Source organism: Zingiber officinale, chromosome 9A, assembly GCF_018446385.1.
Source record: "Zingiber officinale cultivar Zhangliang chromosome 9A, Zo_v1.1, whole genome shotgun sequence".
Lineage (NCBI taxonomy): Eukaryota > Viridiplantae > Streptophyta > Magnoliopsida > Zingiberales > Zingiberaceae > Zingiber > Zingiber officinale.
Genome location: NC_056002.1, coordinates 136097893 through 136123885, shown reverse-complemented (window position 1 = coordinate 136123885; position 25993 = coordinate 136097893). Strand labels below are relative to the sequence as shown.

Sequence of the window (25993 nt, the reverse complement as noted above, 5' to 3'; positions counted from 1 at the left end):
GGGTGGAGTTGAATTCAGATATAAAGATATGAATAATTAAAGAATTTTCAAGAATACATTGATTTTGATTTGAAGTGATGCAAAGTTATCTAGAAAAATGATTGCTGGATTTGCACAATTTGAAAATTCAAAAGTTTAGACCTAGAAAAAAAGAGGGAACGAAATTGATTGATGCATCTAGAGAAAAAACAAATGTCATGCGAATGCATGACATCTTCTCATTCACAATTGCAGCACCGTGTAGACCTTGTGCAAGAATGCAAGAGGATTCAAATAAACAACATCATCATACTAATAAAAACTCAGTACAAGTAACAAGATTTTTTTTCCCCAGGAATCACTCAGGAAGTACTTAACATGTTCCAAACCCAGTGACATTTAGGCCAGCTTACACACACACAAATATATATGATCTGGAATATTTATTATACACAATCACATAATGCTGCTTGTTCACCACACATGAGCTTCCTTCGTTGCACCGATAATAACAGCAATTACAGCGAGCACAGCCTGCCATACGATAACATCAACCTCCGACGGCAGAGAAACATGAAACTCGTAAACGAGTGAAAATTATCAACAAAAGTCTCAAAAAGAAGTGGTGAATTTACTCATGAAAGTACAATAAGGCAGTAAATTTAGTTGAATCATTTGGTGATGCTCAAATTGAACATGATCCAAACTAGAAGTACCTATCCCATCGGCGTTGCCTCTACAAATTTTGCAGTTCAAAGATGAATCCATGGCTAAGCTTAGTGTTTGTTGGTACTTAGATCAAGATGGATGATTTATCAGATCTTGGAGGGAAAATCGATCCATTAGAATCTTTAAATATTCAAAGGAAAAGCAGAAGAAATTCTTGGAACAGTGATTATATAACCATGTGCCAAAGATAGTTATGATTGTAGTTGCCAAGTACAAAGGGGAAATTATTGGCATCAAAAAGAAAACAAATGTATCAAAAAGTAGTAGTAAATGCAATAAAGAAAAAAAAAAGATATAAAAGAACATGGAAACACAGCATGGAAGAATCATTATAGAAAATTTGACTTACTGCGATTGTGCAAGCAACCAAGCCTGGTTTCTCCCTGTCGTCTACTCTGACACACCATAAAATGAAAGCTCCAACATACCATGGAATAGACGCTAGGAGAAAACCAAGTATGAACCTTTCGGAAAGCAAAATAGGATAAGTTTATTAGCATTCAGCAAATTTAAGATTAGACAAATATATAACTTCAAAGATAAAAGAGGAAGGTAGATGAATAAAATGTATATACACATCCTGTTCATCCATTTTTAATTTTCTTCTTTTATTTATATCATGCTAACAAAAATGCATATGCCACCAATCTTGAGTCTATGTACAAGTATGCCATTTCTTAGACATACTGCTATATGCATTTCAGTAGAAATGTATCATCGCAACTCGCAACTCATTTATAGTCCGCTGACCTCAATTATCACCCCATATTTACACAAAGTAGAAATAGATAATGCATGATGCACATACTTAAGCAAAGTCAAAGCAAGATTCACATACAGAAGCCAACCGACGCCTAAACCACAGCAAGGGAGACGTGGCAGACTAACTGGTGTTCCTTCAACTGGTGCATAACCTTGAAAATAATCAGCAAATTAATAGCCTAAACAAAGGTAAGGTTTAATCAAATGGCTAAAAGGAACTTTGTGCAGAACCAAGTTCACATTATTAGCATTGTGAAAGTTTTCATTTCAGAAAACATTCAATTTTCATAGAAAAGAAAGAGATAGTATACCCAAAGAAGTCGTAATGCACTTTAATTGAGGGGCACACAAAACCAATAAAAAATATACAATTTTAATGTAATTACCATGAGTTTCAACACTTGCAGTATAAATCAGTGATGGACATTTGATGTGTAGACAAAAAGAATAAACATAGCATGCAATGAATTTGAGGTTTAAAGTTTAATTAAAATTGTTTAGGCAAATTGAGTCTAAAATTGAATTCATTGGATGATGAAATAGGTTCTGATGCATTTGGGGCTCGAATCAGGATTGAATAAGGGCTGAACCAGGCGAATCTAGGTGGATTGAACAATTTAATTGAACTGAACCATGCCCAGTTAAGTTATAATAGGAAAATAGATTCTTTTTTCTTTTAAAAAAAATATTGATTTTTTGCCCTTTTTCTTCCCCTAAGAGGCATGTGAAGCCTTCTGTTCAAGATTTCTTGCAGCACCAATAAATCATGGCAGTCACTTTTATTTTGGAAAAAAAACAGCAATCTTCTTTTCCAATTTGGAAAATTCTCCAACTACCTAGCATCTCCCTCTGACTTGGATTTTCTGTGCTGAGCTCTCCGATTAGGAATCATGGCCACTACCTAAATGATCTAGAGTTAGAAATCAGTGTCCGAGATCTTCTCTTTCCTTTATATATTTTTCTCAAGTCCTCATGGCTTCTCCTAATGCAATCCCCTTGAGCCGTGATGTCCCTTCCTTGAGTGGAGTTATCCTTGAGCACCATCTTCTTCCATCAATCAGGAGCCAAGGAGAGCCTTCTTTTGCGGGCCACAAGCATGCTGGAATGCCCAACATCACCTTCCCTTCCACATTGAGGTCGTCGGGCTGTCTTCTTCATCCTACTAAAAGCAGCAAGCTTAGCGTTTCTTTCCTCTCTAGAACTTGGCAGTAACTTAGTAAAATGACAAGGGATTGCAGACCAATGCTATGCTTCTCTTTTTCAATCAAAGTTTTCTTAAAACTCTTCATGTTTTAAGGCGGCAACTAAGAGGGCAAGAAGAGATAACTTTGAACAAGTTTTAAATGTCAACAAATCTTCATAATCGAGAGCCCAAGTAAGTCAAAGGATTGACCAGATACTTGGCACAAGAAAATCCAGATGGGTCAAGGGTGACCGGACACCTGGTGTTGGGAAGCCCAAGTAAGTCAAAGGATTGACCAGATACTTGGCACAAGGAAATCCAGATGGGTCAAGGGTGACCGGACATTTGGTGGAAGTCTATGTGGGCCATGGAGGATCGGACACTTGACACGAGACGATAAATCTAAGTGTGTCAAGGTTGACCTGACACTTGGCACGAAGGGAAAGGTCCAAGTGGATCAAAGGATTGACCAAACACTTAGTGAAGGAGTGCCAGCAGGTCAAGGTTGACCATATGCTAGGCACAAGGAGTCTCAATAGGTCACGGTTGACTAGATGTTGGGTTTGGGGCACCTTAGACTTGACTCAGACAAGCTAAGGTTGGTCAATTTGATCAAGTGATCAAATTGGACCGAGCCCAATCGATCAGCTGATCGATTGGGCACAGTGTTGTGACAAAGAGCATCCCAATCGATATCGATTAGAAAGAAATGTCGCGAGCACAGAATGATCCCCAATCAATCAGCCGATCGATTGGGGGCTGAAAATCACGTGTGACGCGAGAGAGCTGAATCGATCAACCGATCGATTCATGTCATTTTCAGAGAGCACAAAAGAAGGCTGAATCGATCAGCCGATCGATTCAGCCTCCCCAATCGATCGGTCGATCGATTGGGAGACGGTCGTTGCACAGGATAAAACTATTGGCGAGCGTCTTCCTCCGCAGTTCTTCCTCTCCACTTCTTGCGATCTCTCTCACAGATTTACACTAGTTCTTAAAGCTTTCTTGGAGCAAAGTGTTGCTGCACGTCCAAAGTCAAGAAGCGTTCTACAAGAAGAAGAAGCAAATTCGGGTTTCATATTATAAATCTTGTAAGATTTCACTTGTATTTTGCTTTACTTTCTTCTTGTTGTATTGAGAGTTTGTACAAGTCTTCTCCGCCTTTAGTAGTTACCGAGAAGAAATGTTATTTTAGTAGAGAGTGTGACGTGTGTGGATCCTTGAATTAGTCATCTCTTCTTGAGTTGGATATCAAGTAAATCATAGCGTTAGCGTTATGAGTGTGAGATGTGGATAGGTATCAAGGGCAGAGGAGTGATTAAAGGGAGAGGAGGAGGGCATTTTGGTCAATTTACTGTAGCAGCCTTATTCTGTTCACGCCGCAAGCAAGGGAGGGTTTCGTGCGTTAAACCCAGCCGCCAACTCCTTCTTCCTCCTTTTCACGTTGCTCGCCGGCGTCGGCCGCCCACCTTGCTTCCTCCTTCTTCCCTTCGCCGGCGCCCGCCGCCAACTTGCCTTCCTCTTCCTTCTCCTCGGGACGCCGTCGCCGGAGCCGACGCCGGTCACCACCTCTTCTCCTCTCCGTCACCTCACCGTGCCGCCACCTCTCCTCTCGATGTCGGCCACGACTCCCTTTCTCCTCCTCGAAACGCCGGCCACAACGGCGACAACCCCTCTCTTCTTCCTCCTCGCCACAACGGCGACAACCTCTCTCTTATTCCTCCTCGCAACGCCGGCGACAACCCCTCCTTCCTCCTTCTCCTTGCGATGCTGCCGCCGAACGGACTCGGCGACCCACCTCTCCCTCTGCTCTCCCTCTTCTCCGCCGCCAACAAGACCAAGAGGAAGATCATCTTCTTCATCCTCGCGGCCCTCGCCAACGACGCCGGCCGACGGCGGCTCTCCTCCTCTTCCTCCGCGCGAGAGATGCACACTGCCACCCTCGTCCAGCGCTACTTCGTCGGAGGTGCTCGCAGCCATCCCCATTTAGCGCCGCCTCGCCAGCTGCCGCCTTGCCGGAAACCTCATACGCCGCTCTCTCTCGCTTCTTCCTCTTTCTCGACTGGGTGTGGGCTTCGTCGCAGCCACCACGAACGGAGGCCGACCCTTCGTCATTCGGAGAAGCCGCCGCTTCGCCACTGCCTTGCCAGCGATGCCACAAACTGAGGGTTCTTCTTGGCTTCGCGTCGCCACTGTCGTCTTCTCCTTTCTCACCCGCAAGCTATCGGCCCACTTACCCTCTTTCTGGTCTTCTCCACCGTAGGCCATCTCTGGGTCGTCCTTATTGCCATGTGTCTCCGATGTGGGTCGGGACTCTGAGCCCTCGGGGCCCGTGGACTCCGATCTTATCGTGCTCTATCTTTGTTGCTTTCCGGCCTTCGAGCCGAGGCTATGTTTTGACCCTCGTATCGTGGTCTTATATGGGCGTGGCCGCTGTATCTCGGTTCGCGTGTCGATCTTGTGTCTCGGCCTGCGTGCCGATCTCATGTCCCGGCTTGCATGTCGATCTCATGTCCTCGCCTGTGTGCTGATCTCGCTTCCCAATCCGCGTATCGTCTTCCGGATCCAGGCCGCATTTGGCTCCGTGACGCCAGACCCAACTCCACATCCGGCTCCGAGTCACCTGCTCTTCCGGGTCGCGACAACTCGAGCAGCGTCTCATCTAAGGGCGCCCCCCTGGGCCAGGGTACGTTCTTCGTTCACATTCCATACGCATTTTCATTATTTTATGACTTAGTCTGTTACTTATACGTTCGTTGGATCTGCCTCGAACCTCGGGGTACCAGGGACCGGGGGGACCCGGTCGCTGGCTGCAGGTAGCATTGACCAGAGGACTTTTGACGACTTGGTCAACACAGAAGCCATCTCAGCACACCCCTCCTTCGGGACATCGTGACTCCGTCAACATTCTCGCCACCTCACCCGACGATCTGTCTGACTCAGCTTCCGGACGGGATCAAATTTGGCGTCGTCTGTGGGAATCTTCTCCACCTGTTCTGGAACGTGAAGATGGACGACGTCGGAAGGTTCTTTGCCATTATCACAGTTCTGGAGGATCCCGACGAATATATTATCTTCTATCCTCACTCCACTGGTATTCGGGAGTCGAGGGATCAAGTGGAGCTTCAATTGGCCGACAGGTTAGTTTTTCCATTATATTTTTTCCCTGACTCCACTGGTATTCGGGAGTTAAGGGACCGAGACAAACCCTTAGCCAGTTGGCACGGCTCCTCGATCAGGTATGTTACAGGCTCTGTTCCCTTTTTTACGGTTATAGAAGCTGCTATAGCTCCCTGATAAGAGAGTAAGATCCTAGTTCCTTGATTAAAGATTAGGGCCTTCGATTTTTGATCGGACACTAGGGCCCAGCTCCCTGCTCATACACTTGGGGCACATCTCCCCGCTCATACACTAGGGACAAGGCTCCGCGATCAGTGACTCGCAGTACAACTCCCCAATCAGGATCTAAGGGCCTCGCTCTTTGATTCCAGGCTAAGGGTCTGTCTCTCCGATCAGGGATTAGGGGCTCAGCTCCCCGATCAGGTGTGTTGTAGGCTCTGCACCCTTCACCATGGGCTCTGCATTCTCTTACTGCTATAGGCGCTTTACTCTAATGCTACTATATGTTCTATATCCTCCATTTGTTTGACATCCTCTTACATCTACAGGTGCTACTCCCTTCACATGCGGTGCTCTGTTTCTTTCTATTGCTGCGGACTTTGCTCCCTCATATTGCTACGGGCTTTACTTCTACGGGCTTTAGGGTTTATCCCCCCGTTCGGGGTCGAGCGGTCTTCATTGGTCTCGGGCCAGCTTATCAGATTTCTTATCTTCCCTGTTCGGGGTCGAGCTATCGCCACCGGTCTAGGACCAAAGTATATCATCTCTTACCTCCCCCGTTTGGGGTTGAGATAGTCGCCACCGGTCTCAGACCGAAGTATATCATCTCTTACCTCCCCCGTTCGGGGTCGAGATAATCGCCACTGGTCTCGGACAGAGTATCACCACCGGTCTCGGACCGGAGTATCACCACCAGTCTCGGACTGGAGTATCGGTCTCGGACCAGAGTATCGCCACCGATCTCGGATCGGAAGATCGCCACCGATCTCGGATCGGAGTATCGCCACCGATCTCGGACTGAGTATCGCCACTGGTCTCGGATCGAAGTATCGCCACCAGTCTCGGATTGGAGTATCGCCACTGGTCTTGAACCAGAGTATCACCACCGGTCTCGGACCGGAATATCGCCACCAGTCTCAGACTGGAGTATCGCCACTGGTCTTGGACCAGAGTATCGCCAACGACCTCTCAGTCGGGTTTCAGACTCTCGCCCTAGTGCGAGTTATAAGTGAGCACTGCTCTCACGCCTCCAGACTCTCGCCCCAGTGTGAGTTATAAGTGAGCACTGCTCTCACGCCCAACAACCTTCCCGGTCGGCTCCCAGACTCTCGCCCCAGTGCGAGTTATATGTGACCATGCTCTCACGCCCAACGACCTCTCGGTCGGCGCTCATCACTCACTTGCTGCTCTGTCCATCACTTATCACACTCGCCCCACTTGCTGCTCTGTCCGACACTCATCACACTCGCTTCACGAGTCGCGCAGCTCGGCACTCATCATCCGCGTTTCGCTCACCACTGTAGCTCGATCGACACTCACCGCTCAATCGTCGCTCTGCTTGACACTCATCGTTCGCATTTCGCTCACCGCTGTAGCTCGATCGACACTCATTGCTCAGTCGTCGCTCTGCTCGGCGCTCATCATCGACGTTTCGCTCACCACTGTAGCTCAGTCGGCACTCACCACTCAGTCGTCGCTCTGCTCGGCACTCATCGTTCGCATTTCGCTCACCGCCGTAACTCGGTCGGCACTCATCGCTTAGTTGCCGCTCTGCTCGGCACTCATCGTTCGCATTTCGCTCACCATTGTAGCTCGGTCGGCACTCACCGCTCAGTCGTCTCTCTGCTCGACATTCATCATTCGCATTTCGCTCACTGCTGTAACTCGGTCGCGCTCATGACTTTGCACATCCATCATTCTCTTTATTATCCGGTCGCGCTTTATGGTCGCTCGGCCAGCACCTTCTCGGTCGCGCTCACGACTTTACACGCCCATCATTCTCTTTATTGTCCGGTCGCGTTTTACGGTCGCTCAGTCACACTCTTTATTGCCAGGTCGCGACTTACTGTCGCTCGGTAGGAACTCGCTCGTCGCGCTCACGACTTTACGCGCCCATCATTCTCTTTATTGCCCGGTCGCGCTTTGCGATCGCTCGGTCAGCACTTTCTCGGTTACGCGCACGGTTTTTTGCTAGTTCATCCTTCTCCCTATTTGCTCGATCGCGATTTATCGTCGCTCAGTCGGTATTTTTTCGGGCGCGCTCACGGCTTGGCTCATCTATCACTCTCTTTATTGCCTAGTCGTGATTTACTGTCACTCGGACGACATTTTCTCGGTCGCGCGCTTGACACCGTTCGTCCATCATCTTTCGACCCGTTTGGCATTTTTCGATTGCATCGTCATCATTTTTCGATCGCCAAGTCTGCATTAAGCGATTGCTCGGTCGCGATTTACTATCGCTCGGACAACATTTTCACGGTCACGCGTTTGACCCCGCTCATCCATCATCTTTCGACTCGTTCGGCATTTTCCGATCGCCTGGTCAACATTTTTCGATCGCCAGGTCTGCATTATGTGATTGCTTAGTCGTGATTTACTCTCGCTCGGTCGACAATTTCACGGTCGCACGATTGACACCGCTCGCCCGTCGTTTTTTCGGCCCGCTCGACAGTCTCCCTATTGCCTGGTCAGCATTTTTGCTCGTATCTCACTCATTGCTTTGCCCCACATTCATTACCCGGTTGGCACTTGTGTTTTTTATTTGTCATTTGCATAATTGCCCGATCACTCTTCTCAGTATCGCTCAAGCGTCTTCCCGATATCACTCGGTCTCACTCAGCATCCGATCGATCGCTTGCTTGGCATGCGCTTCGCGTTATTTCTCGTCGCTTGATACTATTGGAGGTACCTGCTCAGCATTGCCACAGCTACTCGTTTGACGTTATATGACAGGTCCTGCTATATGATTCTGCATTAAGTAGCGATTTTGTTTTTCGTTTGGCTGGGTTTAGTCAGTCGGACTTGCGCCTCCTTCGACTAGACTTGAGGGGGAGGCTTGTGATGTGGATAGGTATCGAGGGCAGAGGAGTAATTAATGGGAGAGGAGGAGGGCATTTTGGTCAATTTACTGTAGCAGTCCTATTAGGGCATTGTTCACGCCACAAGCAAGGGAGGGCTTCGTGCGTTAGACCCAGCCGCCAACTCCTTCTTCCTCCTTTTCACGTTGCTCGCCGGCGTCGGCTGCCCACCTTGCTTCCTCCTTCTTCCCCTCGCCGGCGCCCGCCGCCAACCTGCCTTCCTCTTCCTTCTCGCGACACCGTTGCCGGAGCCGATGCCGGCCACCACCTCTTCTCTCCCTCACCTCACCGTGCCGCCACCTCTCCTCTCGACGCCGGCCATGACTCCCTTTCTCCTCCTCGAAACGCCGGCCACAACGGCGACATCCCCTCTCTTCTTCCTCCTCGCCACAACGGCGACAACCCCTCTCTTCTTCCTCCTCGCAACGCCGGCGACAGCCCCTCCTTCCTCCTCCTCCTTGCGACGCTGCCGCTGAACGGACTCGGCGACCCACCTCTCCCTCTGCTCTCCCTCTTCTCCGCCGCCAACAGGACCAAGAGGAAGATCATCTTCTTCATCCTTGCGCCCCTTGCCAACGATGCCGGCCGGCGGCGGCTCTTCTCCTCTTCCTCTGCGCGAGAGATGCACGCTGCCACCCTCGTCCAGCGCCACTTCATCGGAGGCGCTCACAGCCATCCCCGTTCAACGCCGCCTCGCCAGCTGCCGCCTTGCCGGAAACCTCATACGCCGCTCTCTTTCGCTTCTTCCTCTTTCTCGACTGGGTGTGGGCTTCGTCGCAGCCACCACGAACGGAGGTCGGCCCTTCGTCATTCGGAGAAGCCGCCGCTTCGCTGCTGCCTTGCCAGCAATGCCACAAACTGAGGGTTCTTCTTGGCTTCGCGTCGCCACTGCCGTCTTCTCCTTTCTCACCCGCAAGCTATCGCCCCACTTACCCTCTTTCTGGTCTTCTCCACCGTAGGCCATCTCTGGGCCGTCCTTATTGCCATGTGTCTTCGATGTGGGTCGGGCCTCCGAGCCCTCGTCGCCCGTGGACTCCGATCTAATCGTGCTCTGTCTTTGTTGCTTTCTGACCTTCGAGCCGAGGCTATGTTTTGACCCTTGTATCGTGGTCTTATATGGGCCTGGCCGCTGTATCTCGGTCCGCTTGTCGATCTCGTGTCCCGGTCTGCGTGTCGATCTCATGTCCCGGCTTGCGTACCGATCTTGTGTCCTGGCCTGCGTGCCGATCTCATGCCCCGGCCTGCGTGCTGATCTCGCTTCCCAGTCCGCGTATCATCTTCCGGATTCAGGCCGCATTTGGCTTCGTGACGCCAGACCCAGCTCCACATCCGGCTCCGAGTCACCTACTGTTCCGGGTTGCGACAACTCGAGTAGTGTCTCATCTAAGGGTGCCCCTAGGTCAAGGTACGTTCTTCGTTCACATTCCATACGCATTTTAATTATTTTATGACTTAGTCTGTTACTTATACGTTCGTTTGATCTGCCTCTAGCCTCGGAGTATCAGGGACCGGGGGACCCGATCGCTAGCTGCAGGTACCATTGACCAGAGGACTTTTGATAACTTGGTCAACACAGAAGCCATCTCAGCACACCCCTCCTTTGGGACATCGCGACTCTGTCAACGTTCTCGCCATCTCACTTGACGGTCTGTTTGACTCAGCTTCCGGATAGGATCAGTGAGCTTTGTGTGTATTTCCGCTACATATCATTATCATCAAAACAAAACAGCGAAGCACGACCCCTAACACAAGTCAATCCTAACAAAATTTAGCACGGTAATTATAGAAAAAATTAGCCATAGCATTGTCTGCAAGGCTTCTAGAAATGAAAGATTAAAGCAAATTTGATAAATAAATAAATATATGAGCTCTGCACAGCGGGTGTGCAGACTAGCATAATTGTATAGATAAACTCGACTATCTAGTGAATGATAAAGAAGGGGCATGATGAAAATGTACGTATTTTTGGAATTATAAAATTTAGATATCCGAAATGGATAATATGAAAATCTGCATACTCGATTCAGTAAAATTTTCCCGATGGATCTGCACAAAGATCAAGCAATTACGAAACCGGAAATACCGACGCGGCGAAGGAAACAGTCGAGCAGGTCGGCGTACCCGGGATGGCTTGATACCCTTGGGCGTAATGATGCTGTGGCGGCGGGTGGACCTGGCGGGAAGCGGTGAGGCCCGTCGGTGGCACCGGCTCAGGGAAGCCGATCGCAGGCTGGGCGTAGTCGGGGGCGCCCTGTAAGGTGCCATACTGCCCCTTGCTCCTCTCTTCCTCCTCGCTCATCTCCTTGTTGCCGCACTCTCCCCTCTTCCTCTCCTAGCTTTCATCCTCTTCCTTTAAATTAAGCCCACTCTCTCGTCTTCCCATCTACCTCCTCCCGATCGAAATTAATTGGGACGGAGACTGATCGCCTCCCTGCTGGCCTTGTCGGCGTACCAATTATTCTTCTCGTCTGCGACATTTTATTAACTCACTCGCCTACCCGAACTTGTATTGGATATGAGTTTAAATACTATGGGTAGTGATGTTTGCTGGTTAATAAAAGCGAGTTTGCCCTCGTAACCACCAAATGTTAACGTGTCTACGACAAACTGGCGAAGTGGGCCCTAAATGTATACACAACTGTGTACTTAGGTGATGATTGGGTAGGTTATACAGAGTCCACGTGTCATTAAAGTAGATGCCGAGACGACGGGAGAATGAAAACACATCATGGTCACGTCATTATCGGTGCCAGATATGGCGTTTTATTATTATTATTATTATTTATTTATAATAATCCAGATATATAAATTCCACACTATTAATTCCGGAATTAATTCGGGAAGTTGACAGTTGACTGGTTTTTCCCACTAATAATTAATGTGTTTGATTTTACTAAAAATTTAAAAGCATAAATTTAATATTATTTATGCTCATACTTTTGAATGTACTGGATATTAAATATTTTTATTTTATATTAAATATTTATTTCTATTGAAATTAGAATTCTCACTCTGGATGCCTCAGGTTTAAACATGACATTTATTATAAAGGTTGAAAGAAGACTGGTAGTTTTTTAAAATTATACAATATAAATTTTAATACCTCTAAAATTTTAAAAAATGGTACAAAATCATAATTAAACTTACTATATTATATAAGGTTATAAATAGAGAATGTGAATAGAAGATGAAAATTACATAGATGGAGACATTAAATTAGATTTGCACCTGTTATGTGTATGAACATGATAAAAAATAAGAATATTAAAGAGAAAAAAGTAAAAAATGAATATTCAATTATGGATATGATAGTATAATAAATATGCACATCAAATAAAAAAAATTAAAAAAAAGAGATAGGGTTAACAATAATAAAATAAAAATATAATTTATATAAATATAAAATGATGAGGTAGTATGAGATAGAACATAATAGTATATAATCATTGATATAATCAATCTCATCTAATAGGATAATATTTGATTGTTATTTTTTAATCTAAATATTTAATTGAAAATTCATTATAAAATGTCCTTCTGAATTGTTGCAATTGATGTCAAGCATGCTCGGGTCAACTGTTCACAATCAAACCTTAACTAGAATGCACTAGCTCCTCTCTGTCTTATGGAAATCGAAGCCTTTAACAATGACCATACTTTATATATAGTCAACCCATTATTAGTGAATAAGCATTTCCATTGCTAATATTATTTTCACATGACTAATCATCATTAGTCCTATTTTTAAATAAAAAAATGAATTAAAAACCAAATCAAAAAAGATTGGACGATATCAAAAGAGAATTTAATTACATGCACCCCGAGTGGGTGTTGCAATTTTACAAAAGCAAGCATCCATTGCAATCATGTCTTTTGAATTAAGAATAGTGAAACTAATTTAATTTGTCTTAGGATATGACTCAGTGGTTAATATATGAGAGTTTACATAATAGAGTCGGGGTTGATCCTGTCGAGCATTAAAAAAGATTCTCTCATATGTGGGAGCGAGTGTTTTGTCTTTTTTGCACAATAAAATTAATTTAATTTTAACCACTAGTAAAAAATATATATTTTCAGAGGGATAAAAATTTAAAGATGTTTTTTATGTTCAAAGAAAGAATCTCAATGTAATGTTTAAGAATAAACACATAAAATGATGAGATCGATAAAAAGTGAAATGATGAACTATAAATTTATGTGTCTATCATTGAACATTTCATCCTCCGTGTTGACCCTGGGATGAGTTGACGGGGTTGATGAACTATAAATTTATGTGTCTATTCTTGAGTATTTTATTGAAAATTTTCTTTAAATATATCATAGCTCTTTTTAAAAAATCATCACAGAATATCCACTTTGAATTTATTTTTATAAAAAAACCTCACCCTACTAATAATTCATATACAATTACTAAGTTGTCATCCAATACACTATTTTCATTATTATTTTCCACTTAAATTTTAATAGGGTGCATTATAATAACTATGAAATTATAATTGTTACACCATATATAGTAGTTATAATTTTTCATAGTTATTTACAATATGAATGTTACGAGAGCAAGTTGAATCATGTTACAACAATTATAGAATCTTAGTACTATAATAGTTATAACAATTATGATTTCATAATTATTATAAAATAAAAAATAGATGAACAAAATCGAATTTACATTATAACTACTACAAAGTCATAATTATTACAATATCTTCATCACCTATGAAATCATAGATAGTTATCGCAATGCACCCTGATTTACAATGTAGGGCCGAGATGAAAATAAGTATAATATAAAGGAAGATAATTAAGTAATTATACATGAGCTATTATGGGGCGGAGCGCCCTTTTAATAAAATTAATAAAAGTGGGACCCACCTTTTAATGATGATTTTTTAAAAAACTAAGAAAGCTATTTTGGCTTTTGCCTAATTAAAACCTTTCGATATTTGCGCCCATACTTTTATTTTTTGTCAAAAATATCCTTAATATTATACAATAATAAATGTGAAAGATTAAAAATAAAGCAAATGATGAGATAAGCTCGTGCCGCGCGCGTGTCGGCACGTGCCCAACCACCTCGGGCACTACTGATTGGAAGCATTAAACTAGGATTAACCATAACCCCATCCTAATCCTTGGATAAACACTCTATTAAGCTATTATTAAATGAGTGACCAACATCTGACGCACAACTCGGTAGGGGCAATTTGGACATTTTAAGGCGAGCACCGTCCACGTCACGGTTTGGTTTTTTTTTTTTTTTTTCGCCCCTTTTAATTTCCATATCCAGTCGCGTTGCGTCGTGAACTAGAAAAGGGAGAGGAGCAGCCAAAAGAAGCAAAGGAAAGCGAAGCAAAGAAGGTTTTGGTCGTGTCAACGGACGCCAAGCTGCACTCCAATGCGGTTCAATCACGGCGCACTCGCCGCGTTATAAAACAGGGGACGAGACAACCCAACGCAACCCTTTTCTCTTCCCCCCTGTCTCTCTCTCTCTCTCTTCTCTCTCTCTCTCTCTCTCTCTCTTTCTTGTTTTTTCTCTTTCTCTCGTTCTCGTTCTCGTTCGATCGCTGTCGCTTCTTGGCGTAGTTTGGTTGCCCAATCATCGGCCCCTCTTTTTGTTGCTGCGACTGCGCCCGGAGGAGTAGGAGCAGTGATCGGGATCCTTTCTCCGGTTTCGCTATATGTTTCGGCGGATTGGGGCTGAGCTTCTGGGCACGCGTCGCGGGGGATTGCTGGGGTTCTTGTTCGAGATGCTTTGAGGGAAATTAGGGTTTCTTTAACGCAAAGACGAGTCAGTTTTCCTCTCGGTAAGGAGCTGTTTTATATTTCGTTTACCTCGATATGTTGGAATTTGGGGGTTTTTAAATTGCTTTAAGTGCGAGATTGAAGTAGACTAGGGTATTTGTGATTTTATTTAGCTGTGCCGCGAGATAGTCCCCCGTTTCGCTCTCTGGTTTGCTTAGATGGATCCCTTCTGGCCTGTTGTTCATTGTGTAGAATTTTATTTAACGCGGGATGGGATTCTCAATGTTTGTTTGGGTTAGCAAAGTGATCGTGTTAGTTTGAAAAAATGGTATGTTTGAGTGTCAATTTTATGGAACAAGGTTCATGTGGAGTGAAGAGATAATGTCGTTGTGTTTTTACCATTTCAAAAGTGGGGCATGCTTTGCTCGGTTTTGCGCTGACTATTATTCCAGTTATGTCCTTTTCCTATTTAGTATTTGATGCATCTTAGGAACTGCAGGTCACTTTTTTCTCTCTCTAAATATGTTTGTTTGATGCTCAAGAATTCGAGTTTGGTTGTTCTCTCTGGCCTCTTTGTATCATAGAGGAGCTGTAATGGAACAAAATTTGGAGAATTCAGTTCCACTCCGTAAGTACAAATGAGACCATTCTATTGGAGAAGTTTTTTACGTCCCAAAATTATTTATGCTTCTAAATGTATAATGCAGGTTCCTCAAAATTTCAGTCATTGACAACCTTGATGAAGGCTGAAAATGCTTGGGATATTCCATCAAACTCCATTGCACTTCATGCATCAAGTGATGCTAGCCTTTTCTCAAGCTCATTACCTGTCCTTCGTCATGAGAAATGTATGTTTTTTCCTAACAACTATTAACAACTGATTTGGTGTGCATTTAGTTGATTCTATTCTTTGTGTTTCACGACCCAGTGGACTTTGTGGATTCTCTTCAAGGAGTTCAATCAACTACTGATGTATCTTCTAAATTTAGAAACTCAAGCAATAATGTTGAAGAAACTGTTTCTATAGATGATATAAACCCCCAAGCAATTATGGTCTCTTTACCTGACGACGAAGAAGCTCTCTTGTCTGGCATAATGGATGATTTTGACCCCAGTGGTTTGCCTAATCAAATTGATGAATTGGATGAGTATGATCTCTTTGGAAGTGTTGGCGGCATGGAATTGGACGACCCTACAGAGAGTATTACTCTTAACATGACTAAGGCAACTATCTCAGATGGCTTTTTAAGCAATGGGATTATTCAGTATAGCCTTCCAAATGGTATTGGAACTGTTTCTGGAGAGCATCCATTTGGAGAGCATCCTTCTAGAACTTTATTTGTTCGAAATATCAACAGCAATGTTGAAGACAGTGAGTTACATTCTCTCTTTGAGGTAAGGCCTAACTATGCTTTTTTGATTTTTCGTATTGTGATTTACTTCAAGATCTGTGTAAGTATTATCCTTCGTAGGCATTTTTAAAGTTGGTTTACCATGTGGTTTATTTTTCTACCAAATAACAAGAAGGACAAGCATAGGTTTGATTATATGGAATTTTCTGCCATTATGCTTACATAAAATATTGGTTGGATCTGCGCTTACATTTGCATTTGAAATGTACATCCAGCAAATGCACTTTGTGCTAAAGTGCATTATGTGGAAGTTGTTTTGTTTTTGATAACATTGGTTTCAAAATTGCTACGCAATCCAATTTAGTATCCTACAATGTTTGATGAGACTATATTTCTAAAGCACTTTTACTTTAACTAGAACAATAATAGTATAATTAACACGTGAAATAAATTATTATAGTCATATTTTTTGAATTTATTTTAATCAATATGCCATAATATAAGTTTTATGTATTAATTAAACTAATCTTAATTGGCATTATTTATTTATTTAATATGTTATTTAAGGAATTTTTAATATAATTTTAGAGTATTTTTCTATTTTTATTTGGTTTAATTTAATTTAAATGTTATTAAGATAAATTAATATATTTTATTTTATAATTTATATTGTCTTAACAATTATTGATTCAATAACAAATACAGATGGTAAGATAATAAAAAATTACATTGATATAACTATAATGCTTTCTATTAGTATTTATGGTAGTTAGTAATAGTATTTTTTATTATGTAGTTAATCCTTTGGGATTTAGAAGTATTATAAAAATAGATTCAGAAAGCAACTTTTGGAAAAAACTCTTTCAGCCTACATTAAAAAAGTGGATTTAGGAATGCACTAGTTAGGGGAATAGCCGGTATGACCTAGGTTTACCAATTAATTTAATTACTAGTGATGTTGCTTGCATAGAGCTCCATGGAAGGATAAGATTGTGTAGCCACCCTTAATAGTTGAGAGAAACATGGCTGGATGGTCATGTTCACAGTTAAGTGCTACTAATTAGGTAAGCATAAGGCAATGCAATCTAGCTTGGCATGACTTCAGTTGCATTAGACCCTTGCAACTACCACAAAATTATGTAAACAATTTCATGAACAGAAATCTTAACAGAATTTCTTGTAAGGCCACATTGTCTCCCACGAGTGGGCATGAAATTCCTTCAATACTAGAGTGCCTTGATATGCAAAGTAAGTTGCCAAAAGTGATCCACATTTGGCTAGAGTGGGTAAATCAGTTAGTTGATGAACATAGGATTAAGTAAGCAATATCAAAACATTTGGATAGAAAATATTAGAATTGTTAGATGATGGCCGTCAAGACAACACACAATACAGTTACAAAAATAAAGATTTTGTTGTGCTAAAAATGTTAAGCATAAAAAAGATGTAGGTATTCTGGGACACAATGGTTACTATGGATGTGCTATTGTAATTGAGAGATTGAATTTGAATCATTGTACTAAAGTTGGTTATACAAAACATGGTACTAAATTTTTTTGCTTATGCTCCTCAATTAGGTTTGACTTTTTAATTCAAACTGGAATTTGTGGAAAGCATAAATGATAATTTTCACTTCAATTGCTGAATTCACACATGGAGATTTGAATGAGCATTTATGGAGAATATATGCAGAATATATATATTCATATTATTGGCTTTAGATCTGGAAAATAAAATGAAGAGAATAGCATGATTTTGTTTTTTGATTCTTAATTTTTTTTATCTTTAGTACTCATGTTATTGAGATTTCTTATTATAAAAGTCTAAAATTATTTGTAAATGTTACAAATAACTTAATAAAAGTTAAAATGCTAATTGATTATATTATGGTAAGTGAAATTTGGATCATAGATACGCCAACTAAAATTTTCAGTACAATCTGGCTATCGATTATAAGTTTGATTATTTAAGTTATTCACTGAAAAATAAGAATAAGAGAAATGTTTGATGACTAAAGAAATGGGTTTTAGAAAAATTTTTTTGATAAGAAGAACAGTGGCAGTCTATCTCATTCCAACAGAGGCATTAAGTTGATGAGTTACATTATGACACATTTTGAGAGAAGAATAAGAGATGCAATAGAATTTCTAAAAAAAACAAATTTGGTTTATGGCTGAGATCATGTTTTTAATTCGAAGACTAATGAATAAATATCAAGATTAGAATGATAATTTGGCCATGACTTTTGTTGACTTTGAAAAATGCTCTTAGTAGAATTTCCACACATTTCCATGAATTGTTTAAATAGGAAATGCACTGAAAAAGGTCATTAAAGTAGTTGCATCATTTTGAAATGTGTACAGTCACTGAAGTTTTCATAGCCACCCACTGATTCTAAGTTTGAACTGGGACATTTGCAACAATGATAATGTCTCAGAAACCTATTTTCTCTTATATGCTGAACTGGTGACTCTACAATTTCTGCAATTAGTTACATCTTGTCTTGACTGTTGGAAGTGTGGATGGAAAAACCCATGTAGTTGCTTTGGATCATTAGTTTTCTTGCCATTCTTTAATATTGGGCATTTCTTTTAAGAATACTTGCCCTGACATGTACTTACTGTGGTTTGTTAGCAATATGGGGACATTCGTAGCCTTTATACTGCATGCAAAAACAGGGGATTCGTGATGATATCTTATTATGACATACGATCTGCTCGAAATGCTATGCGTGCGTTACAGAACAGGCCCTTAAGGAGGAGGAAGCTAGACATCCATTTTTCCATACCAAAGGCCTGGCTACATATACTTTTTCATTCAACTTCCTTGCATTTTAGTTTCTATCACTTGTTCTTTCTCATTTTATTTATTTGTCATCAGGATAACCCCTCAGACAAAGATGTGAATCAAGGAACTCTTGTGATATTTAATTTGGATCCTTCTGTTTCTAATGATGACCTAAGGCATATTTTTGGTGCATATGGGGAAGTTAAGGAGGTGATTTTTCATCTGCGATTTTGCTTTTAGTGTAGTGCTTTATAGGCCTATGTTGAATGCTTGTTATTTGCTGTGGGAAGTAGATAAGGGAGACACCTCATAAGAGGCATCACAAGTTTATCGAGTTCTATGATGTCAGAGCAGCTGAAGCTGCCCTTCGGTCATTGAACAAGAGTGATATAGCTGGCAAGCGTATAAAACTAGAACCTAGCCGTCCAGGTGGAGCTCGAAGGAAGTATGCATTTTTTTTTTTGCATTTATATATATATATATATACTCGCTTTGTTGACAGCACACTAAGTGATTCTGATCAATAAAAGAATCAAATCTTCCATGATTCATTTTAAAGGATTTCAATGATTTAGGATCCATGTTAAACAACTGTTGTAGCCTTTTCTTACTATAAATGCACTACTTGGTTAAACTTGATACTGATGAATAGTTATACAAAGTTTGATGCTTGTAGTAGTAAAATTTCATTCAGTTCAATAGGCTGATAATGATCTTGTGACCATGTAATTGCTGTTTTTTGTTAGAAATGATCAAATTTTGTTTGAGTTTAATATTCTCCTTTTGGCAACATAAGTTGTAATCGTTGTTCTTTATGAGCAACATTTACATGTCAGCACTTCAAAATCTATATTCTAATTATGTTTTGTGCTTAACTGATATGCAATTTTTGTATGAAAATGTACGGAGAGCCTCAATTATTGCTTGTTATTGATCTTGTCAAGGTTTTGTTAAGTTGCAAAGCCACTGTTAATTATTAGATCATAAAAGATTTCTAGTTTAACTGGTTTCTTCTTACCTTAATTTGGTCATTAAATCCCCCCCCACATAATGAATCATGATTTTGGTACCCAGGCTTTTTAGTTGTGGTTATTTTTAATAAGCCTCGTGCAGCATGAATTTGGAATTTCATTGATATCCGAATTTCTTTGCAAAAAATTCTTGCCCATTTTGATGTTTGATAAATTATCTAACACTTGTAACAAGTTACACCTTCCAAATCAACCTAGCATGATCTTTCTTTATCAATGAATATGCCAATTTAGTTGAGGTTTTCCTTTATTTTTGGTCCTTTCACATGTGTTCTTAAATGTTTATTTGACAGCTAGGCAGGTTGGCTTGAACTGTTTATTTTGTTAAAAAACAATTGTTTGTTAGATAGTACAAATGTATTCTCATATGCTAAAATGGGGAATCAATCCCTCTACATCTTAAATACCAATAGTTGGTGGCTGGATGCTTCATGCGTTGAACTACTTAGGTTTCGTGCAACACCTCTCAGATCCTGTCATTTAATTTGTATGTGTATTCAAATCAAAAAGTGTGCTGAGATGACTGACTGTGTATTTATGATCTCCGTATACAGACTTTACAATATAGCAAAATCTTGAGCAATGTTTAAAGAAAAAGGTGATTTGAAAATAGGATTGATGTGGGCTTTATCCAAAATCTTATGTTCCAATAAGAAGGCTTGTGATCAAGAAGTGATTTTAGCAACAAATAAAAATTTGCAGCTAGGCTTACTTAATAGACTGTGATTGGCTATCTCCTTCTGTAAAATGTAAACGCATGAAATAGTTTTTGTACTCTGGTTAATTACTACACCTACTGTCCACCTTTTTTATCATCATTTTCTATTTTCTATTTTTAAGAACGTTACTTTTGCATGGCTTAGCTAATATTAATCATTTAGCTGCTATCAAGGCTTACTCTGCATATACTAAATGTGTAATATACTACTGTCCTTACCTTCTTTAATAACATAAGTTTTCTAAACTAAATATCAACCACTGCTTAATTTGGTTAGGGGATAAATATGGTAAGAAATTATTCTACCTTTTGCCTTTTATCTTTTGATAAGTCTGGTTCTCAATCTGGATCTTGAGTCAGATAATATGAGGTTTCATATGTTGAATGGGAATTTCCATCAGATTGTTAATATTTATGTACTCTCAGTTTCATTGATTACCTTGTGTAGATGAAACTACTTTTCCCACTAATTTTATCTACTGCTATTTCCATTAGCCAATTTAATTACATGGGTATGCTGTTCTGCAAGGAAATGGTTTTGGAAAATCACAATTATCCTTTGCCTGTGTGAACATGTAATCACTTTGATCCCTTGTTATATCTCAGCAAGTTGAAAATATTTCTATTTTTAAACTATTGGATGACATCATCCTCATTATCATTTTAAGAGCCCAGAAAAGAACATGCCATTTTCTGAGAACTGTTAAAGCTTCTGAACCTTGTGTTGCAAACTCTAAAGCAGAGAATGTCAGTTTAATTCTTAAACAATGATTTTGATTCTTTGTGTATATACTATTTGATGATCTATTTTTCATATGCCATCTTACTTTGGTAAAATGTAATGGTGAGCTCTTGTTCAGCTAAATGATAGTATCTCATTTCTCCACACAGTTTAATGCAACAAGTAACTCATGATTTGGAACAAGATGAAATCCGAAGTTACCGGCATCATGTGGGTTCACCTATTATTAATTCACCTCCAGGTAGAGACAAATATGGGTCTAAGTTCCTTTTTGTCAGTTTCTATCTCTGTGTTTTACTTATACTGCTAAGATCGCATATTTAATTGGTACTATAGTTTGAACTGGATGCCTCTTGTATGACAGGTCCATGGGCACAATTCAGTAGTTCAAATAATGGCAGTCCACTACAAATTTTTAGTAAATCTCCTAGTGGGGGTGCAATGAGTCCTATTGGCAATAATCATGTGGCTGGATTAGCATCTGTACTTTCCCCAATTTTATCAACTTCTGCTAAGATTGCACCAATTGGGAAGGACCAAAATAAAGGTGGTCATTCTACTCAGGCAATCTATGTTTCCAGCCAATTACATGGAGGTGGACACAATAATTCTCATTCTTTGCCAGATCACACCCATGGATTATTGAACCCAAGTCCAGGGAATTTAACATCTTTTGGTTCATCAACCCCAAATGTTTCTGGGGTTGGAACTCTGACTGGTCCACAATTTCTCTGGGGCAATTCATCTTCATACAAGGAGAATACACATTCTTCTTCTTGGCAATCTCAAACTATTGGGAATTCGTATGTGCCAAATGGACAAGGGCAAGGTCCAAGCTTCCCCTATCAAGGCCGTGCTGGCTCATTGCATGGGTCATCACACAGTCAGCATTTGAATCATGTTGGATCTGCTCCATCTGTTCCTTTTGAGAAGCAATATGGCTTTATTCCCAAGTTACCAGAGACATCTTTCACTAACCATGTTGCATTTGGCAATATAGGAATTAGCCGAAATGATGCAAGTTTTATGAATATAAGTCCTCGGGTGACAATGAATCAAGGCATGATGCCAGGAAATATGCCAGATAATAGTTCACCTAATATGAGAATGCTGCCTGCACACAGATTTGGGCCTCTGCTCTTTCACAATGCTGCATACCCTGGTCTAACATCCATTGGCTTTGATAGTTTTGCTGATTGGAGTCGTAGCCGACGAATGGACAACCAAGGGAATCAAGTAGATAATAATAAGCAGTATCAACTTGACTTGGACAAAATTATTAAAGGGGAAGATACTCGAACTACAATTATGATAAAGAATATTCCAAATAAGTGAGTCATCTTAAAAGAAAATATACTAGATGTTTATTCTTCTTTGATGGTTATACAGAATTACAAACATGGTAACATTAATAATTGCTTCTAGGTATACCTCGAAGATGCTTTTGGGTGCAATAGATGAAACTCATAAAGGCACTTATGATTTTTTGTATTTGCCAATTGATTTCAAGGTAATTACACTACACTTGATTAAATACTAGTAGTTTAATAACAAACCTTCTTTTTGGTAAAACTAATGTTGTTTCTACCTGTGTAGAATAAATGCAATGTAGGTTATGCATTTATAAACATGCTATCTCCTGCAGGCATAATATCCTTTTATAAGGTTTGTTGCTTCCCCTTACCTCTTACCTCTGTTACTTGAACGTTCCATCTAGCCATTTTATTTACTTATACAGGCATTTGAAAGTTATATTTACTTGTACAGGCATTCAATGGGAAGAAATGGGAGAAGTTCAACAGTGAGAAGGTTGCTTCCCTAGCATATGCACGAATCCAAGGTAGAGCAGCACTTGTTGCCCATTTCCAGAACTCAAGCTTGATGAACGAGGATAAGAGATGTCGCCCTATTCTTTTTGATTCTGAGAGAACAGAGGCTGGTGATGAGGTAATATGTTGAATGTTTTTGCGCAGGCAATCCTATTGAATTTTAGTTGTGTTTGACAATTGGTACGTACATGCTGGCATCACAATGGTTGGCAATTGGCACCCAGATCAAATGTTAAAGCTTCTGTGACTGTCTTGGATAACAATGATCAATTTATTTCATGAATAGAATAGATGTTCTTGGTTAGAAATAATGACAAATTTGCATCAATTTCCGTTTTCATTGTCATTTTCTTAATGAGTATGTCATTTGACTGATCTCATCATGTTAAGTTGTGCTTAGATATTTTCTATAAGGTGCTTGACTAAATATAGTTTGATGAGAATTAATCACAATTTTTTGTTGCAGTAGAGTTGTCAAGTTAGATGTGCACGTTTTGTAAAGTCAAACATAAAAAATGATTAATTCTATCCTGTACCATTCCTTCACAACTTTATCTCATTACCATGGAGTTAGATTAGTGAACAATAAAGATTTTACTATTTTTTTGTTGTATATTTAGATGGGAAGTTTCCACGGAACTTTATATTTTTTATTTTATTTTACTATGTTTATCTGATTTTGATACATTCTTTGAAGTTCCCCTTCCTTTTTCCTGATGAGGATGATTGTTAATAGTCTAGTAAATTTTGCAGAAACACATTCAATTAAGCAATATGCATGCTCCTCAAGGTGGGAAAGTTGGGGACTCGCCTGAAAATCCAGAAGGGAGCAATCCAAACGGAACATCAACTTATCCGGAACTAGCTTGGAAGGATAGTACTTGACTAATGCATGGCAAACATGAGTGTGAATACTAACGTGTCGATAGGTATCCAAGTGTACGATATGGTGAGTGTGGGAAATTCAGTTAGAAATTGTATTGAAAGGGTGCATCCACTTTTGAAACCCTGGATGCACCAAATTGTCACTGGTGTGGCCTGGCGTGTGCAGTTAATGGAAATAGGGATTCCAGATTCTGTGATTTTGCAATGAGAGATATCTAGTGGTTAGAGAAATAAGTTTAAAGCGTCTGTCTATCTGTTGGTCCGGACGATGATACTAGCTCTTCATAACCAGACCTAGTTTATATTACATGGTTTGGTTTAAAGGTTGTTGGATGTGTGTTTGATGCTGAGAACTGTACAGCTAAATTTTCTTTAAACAGTCAAATTTCAGCTCCCCTCACGTGCATGTTACTTGGTCTTGTCTACATATAAATTTCCATTGAGTAATTAGAGTGCATTTGGGCACTCCATCTTGTTTGTTAAACTGTCGGTGCCCAAGCGGTCTCTCAAAATGGTGGCTAAAATGCATTCTGGCTTTCTCAATTATAATTTACGTCAATTAAATGTTTTTCTTTCGTATGGTGGGCAGCTTGTGACCTGAAAGTCTTCTGGTTGTTGTCTGTCTGGATGCTGATTCCACGGTGTATGTTTTGTTTCTTTCTTTGTCTGCCTGTCTGTCTACTTTTTCTTTGTTCTCCTTTTCAATTGTTGAAGGACTGCACTTCACAAGTCCTTTAACTGTGTAATAGCGACGTTATCGTTGTGTAATAGCTATCGGCCAAAGTGTTCCCGTAGTGGCCTCCATATCAGTCGTGTAACGCAATATGTTGGCGGCAATCATTATTTGAAGACCAGAAAAGATGTTGAAATCAAATTCGACGAAAAGTAGATAACAAACGGTCATGCTTGATATAATCAATACTTTCTATTCAATTCGGGCGGTTGAAAAATTTTCGTGGAATTACCTTAAGAATTAGTCAATTCTATGACTTGGATTATAAAAATATAGTTTCTACGGGCTAGGGACGGAAACAGAAAGGAAAAATAATTATATAGATATATATATATATACACCAAACGACGACGACGTAAGGTTGACTAGATCAATCCAAATACTAAGTCCGAATGACGGAGGACAGATCTTCTGGTCCATAATTTACGGATCAAAGGATGGTCCACTATTGTAGACCCTTGATTTGGAGGGATCCTACCAACTTAAAAGTGGACTTCATCCAAATCAATGGTCTTCATATTGCGGACTAGAGGATCTCTACTGCGAATGGCGGTGATTGTTGCTGCAATGGAAGGATAAGGAGGTTGAGGTGAAAATAAAAAGAAGTGCATTAGGACTGTCATAATGATCATTGGGGCCTTAGGTAAAAAAAATCTTTAATATTTTTTTAAAAAATTAAATATTCATCCTCGTTAATTTTCATCCGGACTTAGAACCGGCATTCGGCGGTTTTATTTTTTATTTTTTAAATTTTTATTAAAATAAATATTAATTTTAAATATATATAAATAAAATTTAATTTTTTTACTTGTTGAAATGCAAAGTTACTACTTAAATTTTTATATTATAATATATATATTTTAAATTGATTAAATTGTTAAATTATATAATCTTGAGACATTGTTAAACGTAAGTTTTTCTTAATTTTAATTTTAGAAAATTTCTTTTTACTAAAGCTAAACTAACCAGTATTCATAGTATTCTATAAGCTATCCATGCATTAGGAAAATATTTTTTTTTAATAAAATTTAATATTTCAAGTGATGTTTTTAATTTGGATATATTATATGTTTTAGAACTTTTAATTTTAAAAATAAATCTAAACTATCAATACCATATGAAGTTGAAAAGTTTTCAATATTCAAATATTTTTCTTTTAAAAAATAATTATCAAGCAATTTAAATTTTTTTATGTCATATAAAAAATTTAAATTATCTTTGTATATTTTAAGTTGGTCAACCCTTTTTTGAAATTAAAAAATAGTATGCTCAATAATATAATTAAAATAATTAATTTTCAAAGATTCTTCAGTAAAAGTTA

The 25993-nt window shown here is 40.1% G+C and overlaps 2 protein-coding genes across 3 annotated transcripts; one reads left to right on the top strand and one right to left on the bottom strand.

The window, feature by feature from the left end:
- Positions 1–268: 268 nt before the first annotated feature.
- On the bottom strand, positions 269–11286 carry LOC122020333 (60S ribosomal protein L18a-like protein). The gene is made up of 4 exons (XM_042578219.1): positions 10972–11286; positions 1547–1622; positions 1058–1172; positions 269–513 (listed from the first exon to the last, which is right to left on the bottom strand). Exons 1-4 carry the CDS (start codon positions 11147–11149, stop codon positions 454–456), a joined length of 429 nt encoding a protein of 142 aa, XP_042434153.1. The 5' UTR covers positions 11150–11286; the 3' UTR covers positions 269–453.
- Positions 11287–14303: 3017 nt separating this feature from the next.
- Positions 14304–24339, top strand: LOC122020824 (protein MEI2-like 2). 2 transcript variants are annotated; one of them, XM_042578854.1, is made up of 13 exons: positions 14304–14657; positions 15138–15223; positions 15303–15443; positions 15524–15990; positions 18582–18740; positions 18828–18944; positions 19028–19179; positions 21375–21466; positions 21590–22556; positions 22651–22735; positions 22822–22890; positions 22993–23172; positions 23808–24339. In XM_042578854.1, exons 2-13 carry the CDS (start codon positions 15190–15192, stop codon positions 23937–23939), a joined length of 2595 nt encoding a protein of 864 aa, XP_042434788.1. In that variant the 5' UTR covers positions 14304–14657; positions 15138–15189; the 3' UTR covers positions 23940–24339. The 2 variants fall into 2 exon arrangements, with proteins under 2 accessions (XP_042434788.1, XP_042434787.1); XM_042578853.1 differs by having other exon boundaries at positions 15095–15223.
- Positions 24340–25993: the final 1654 nt, after the last annotated feature.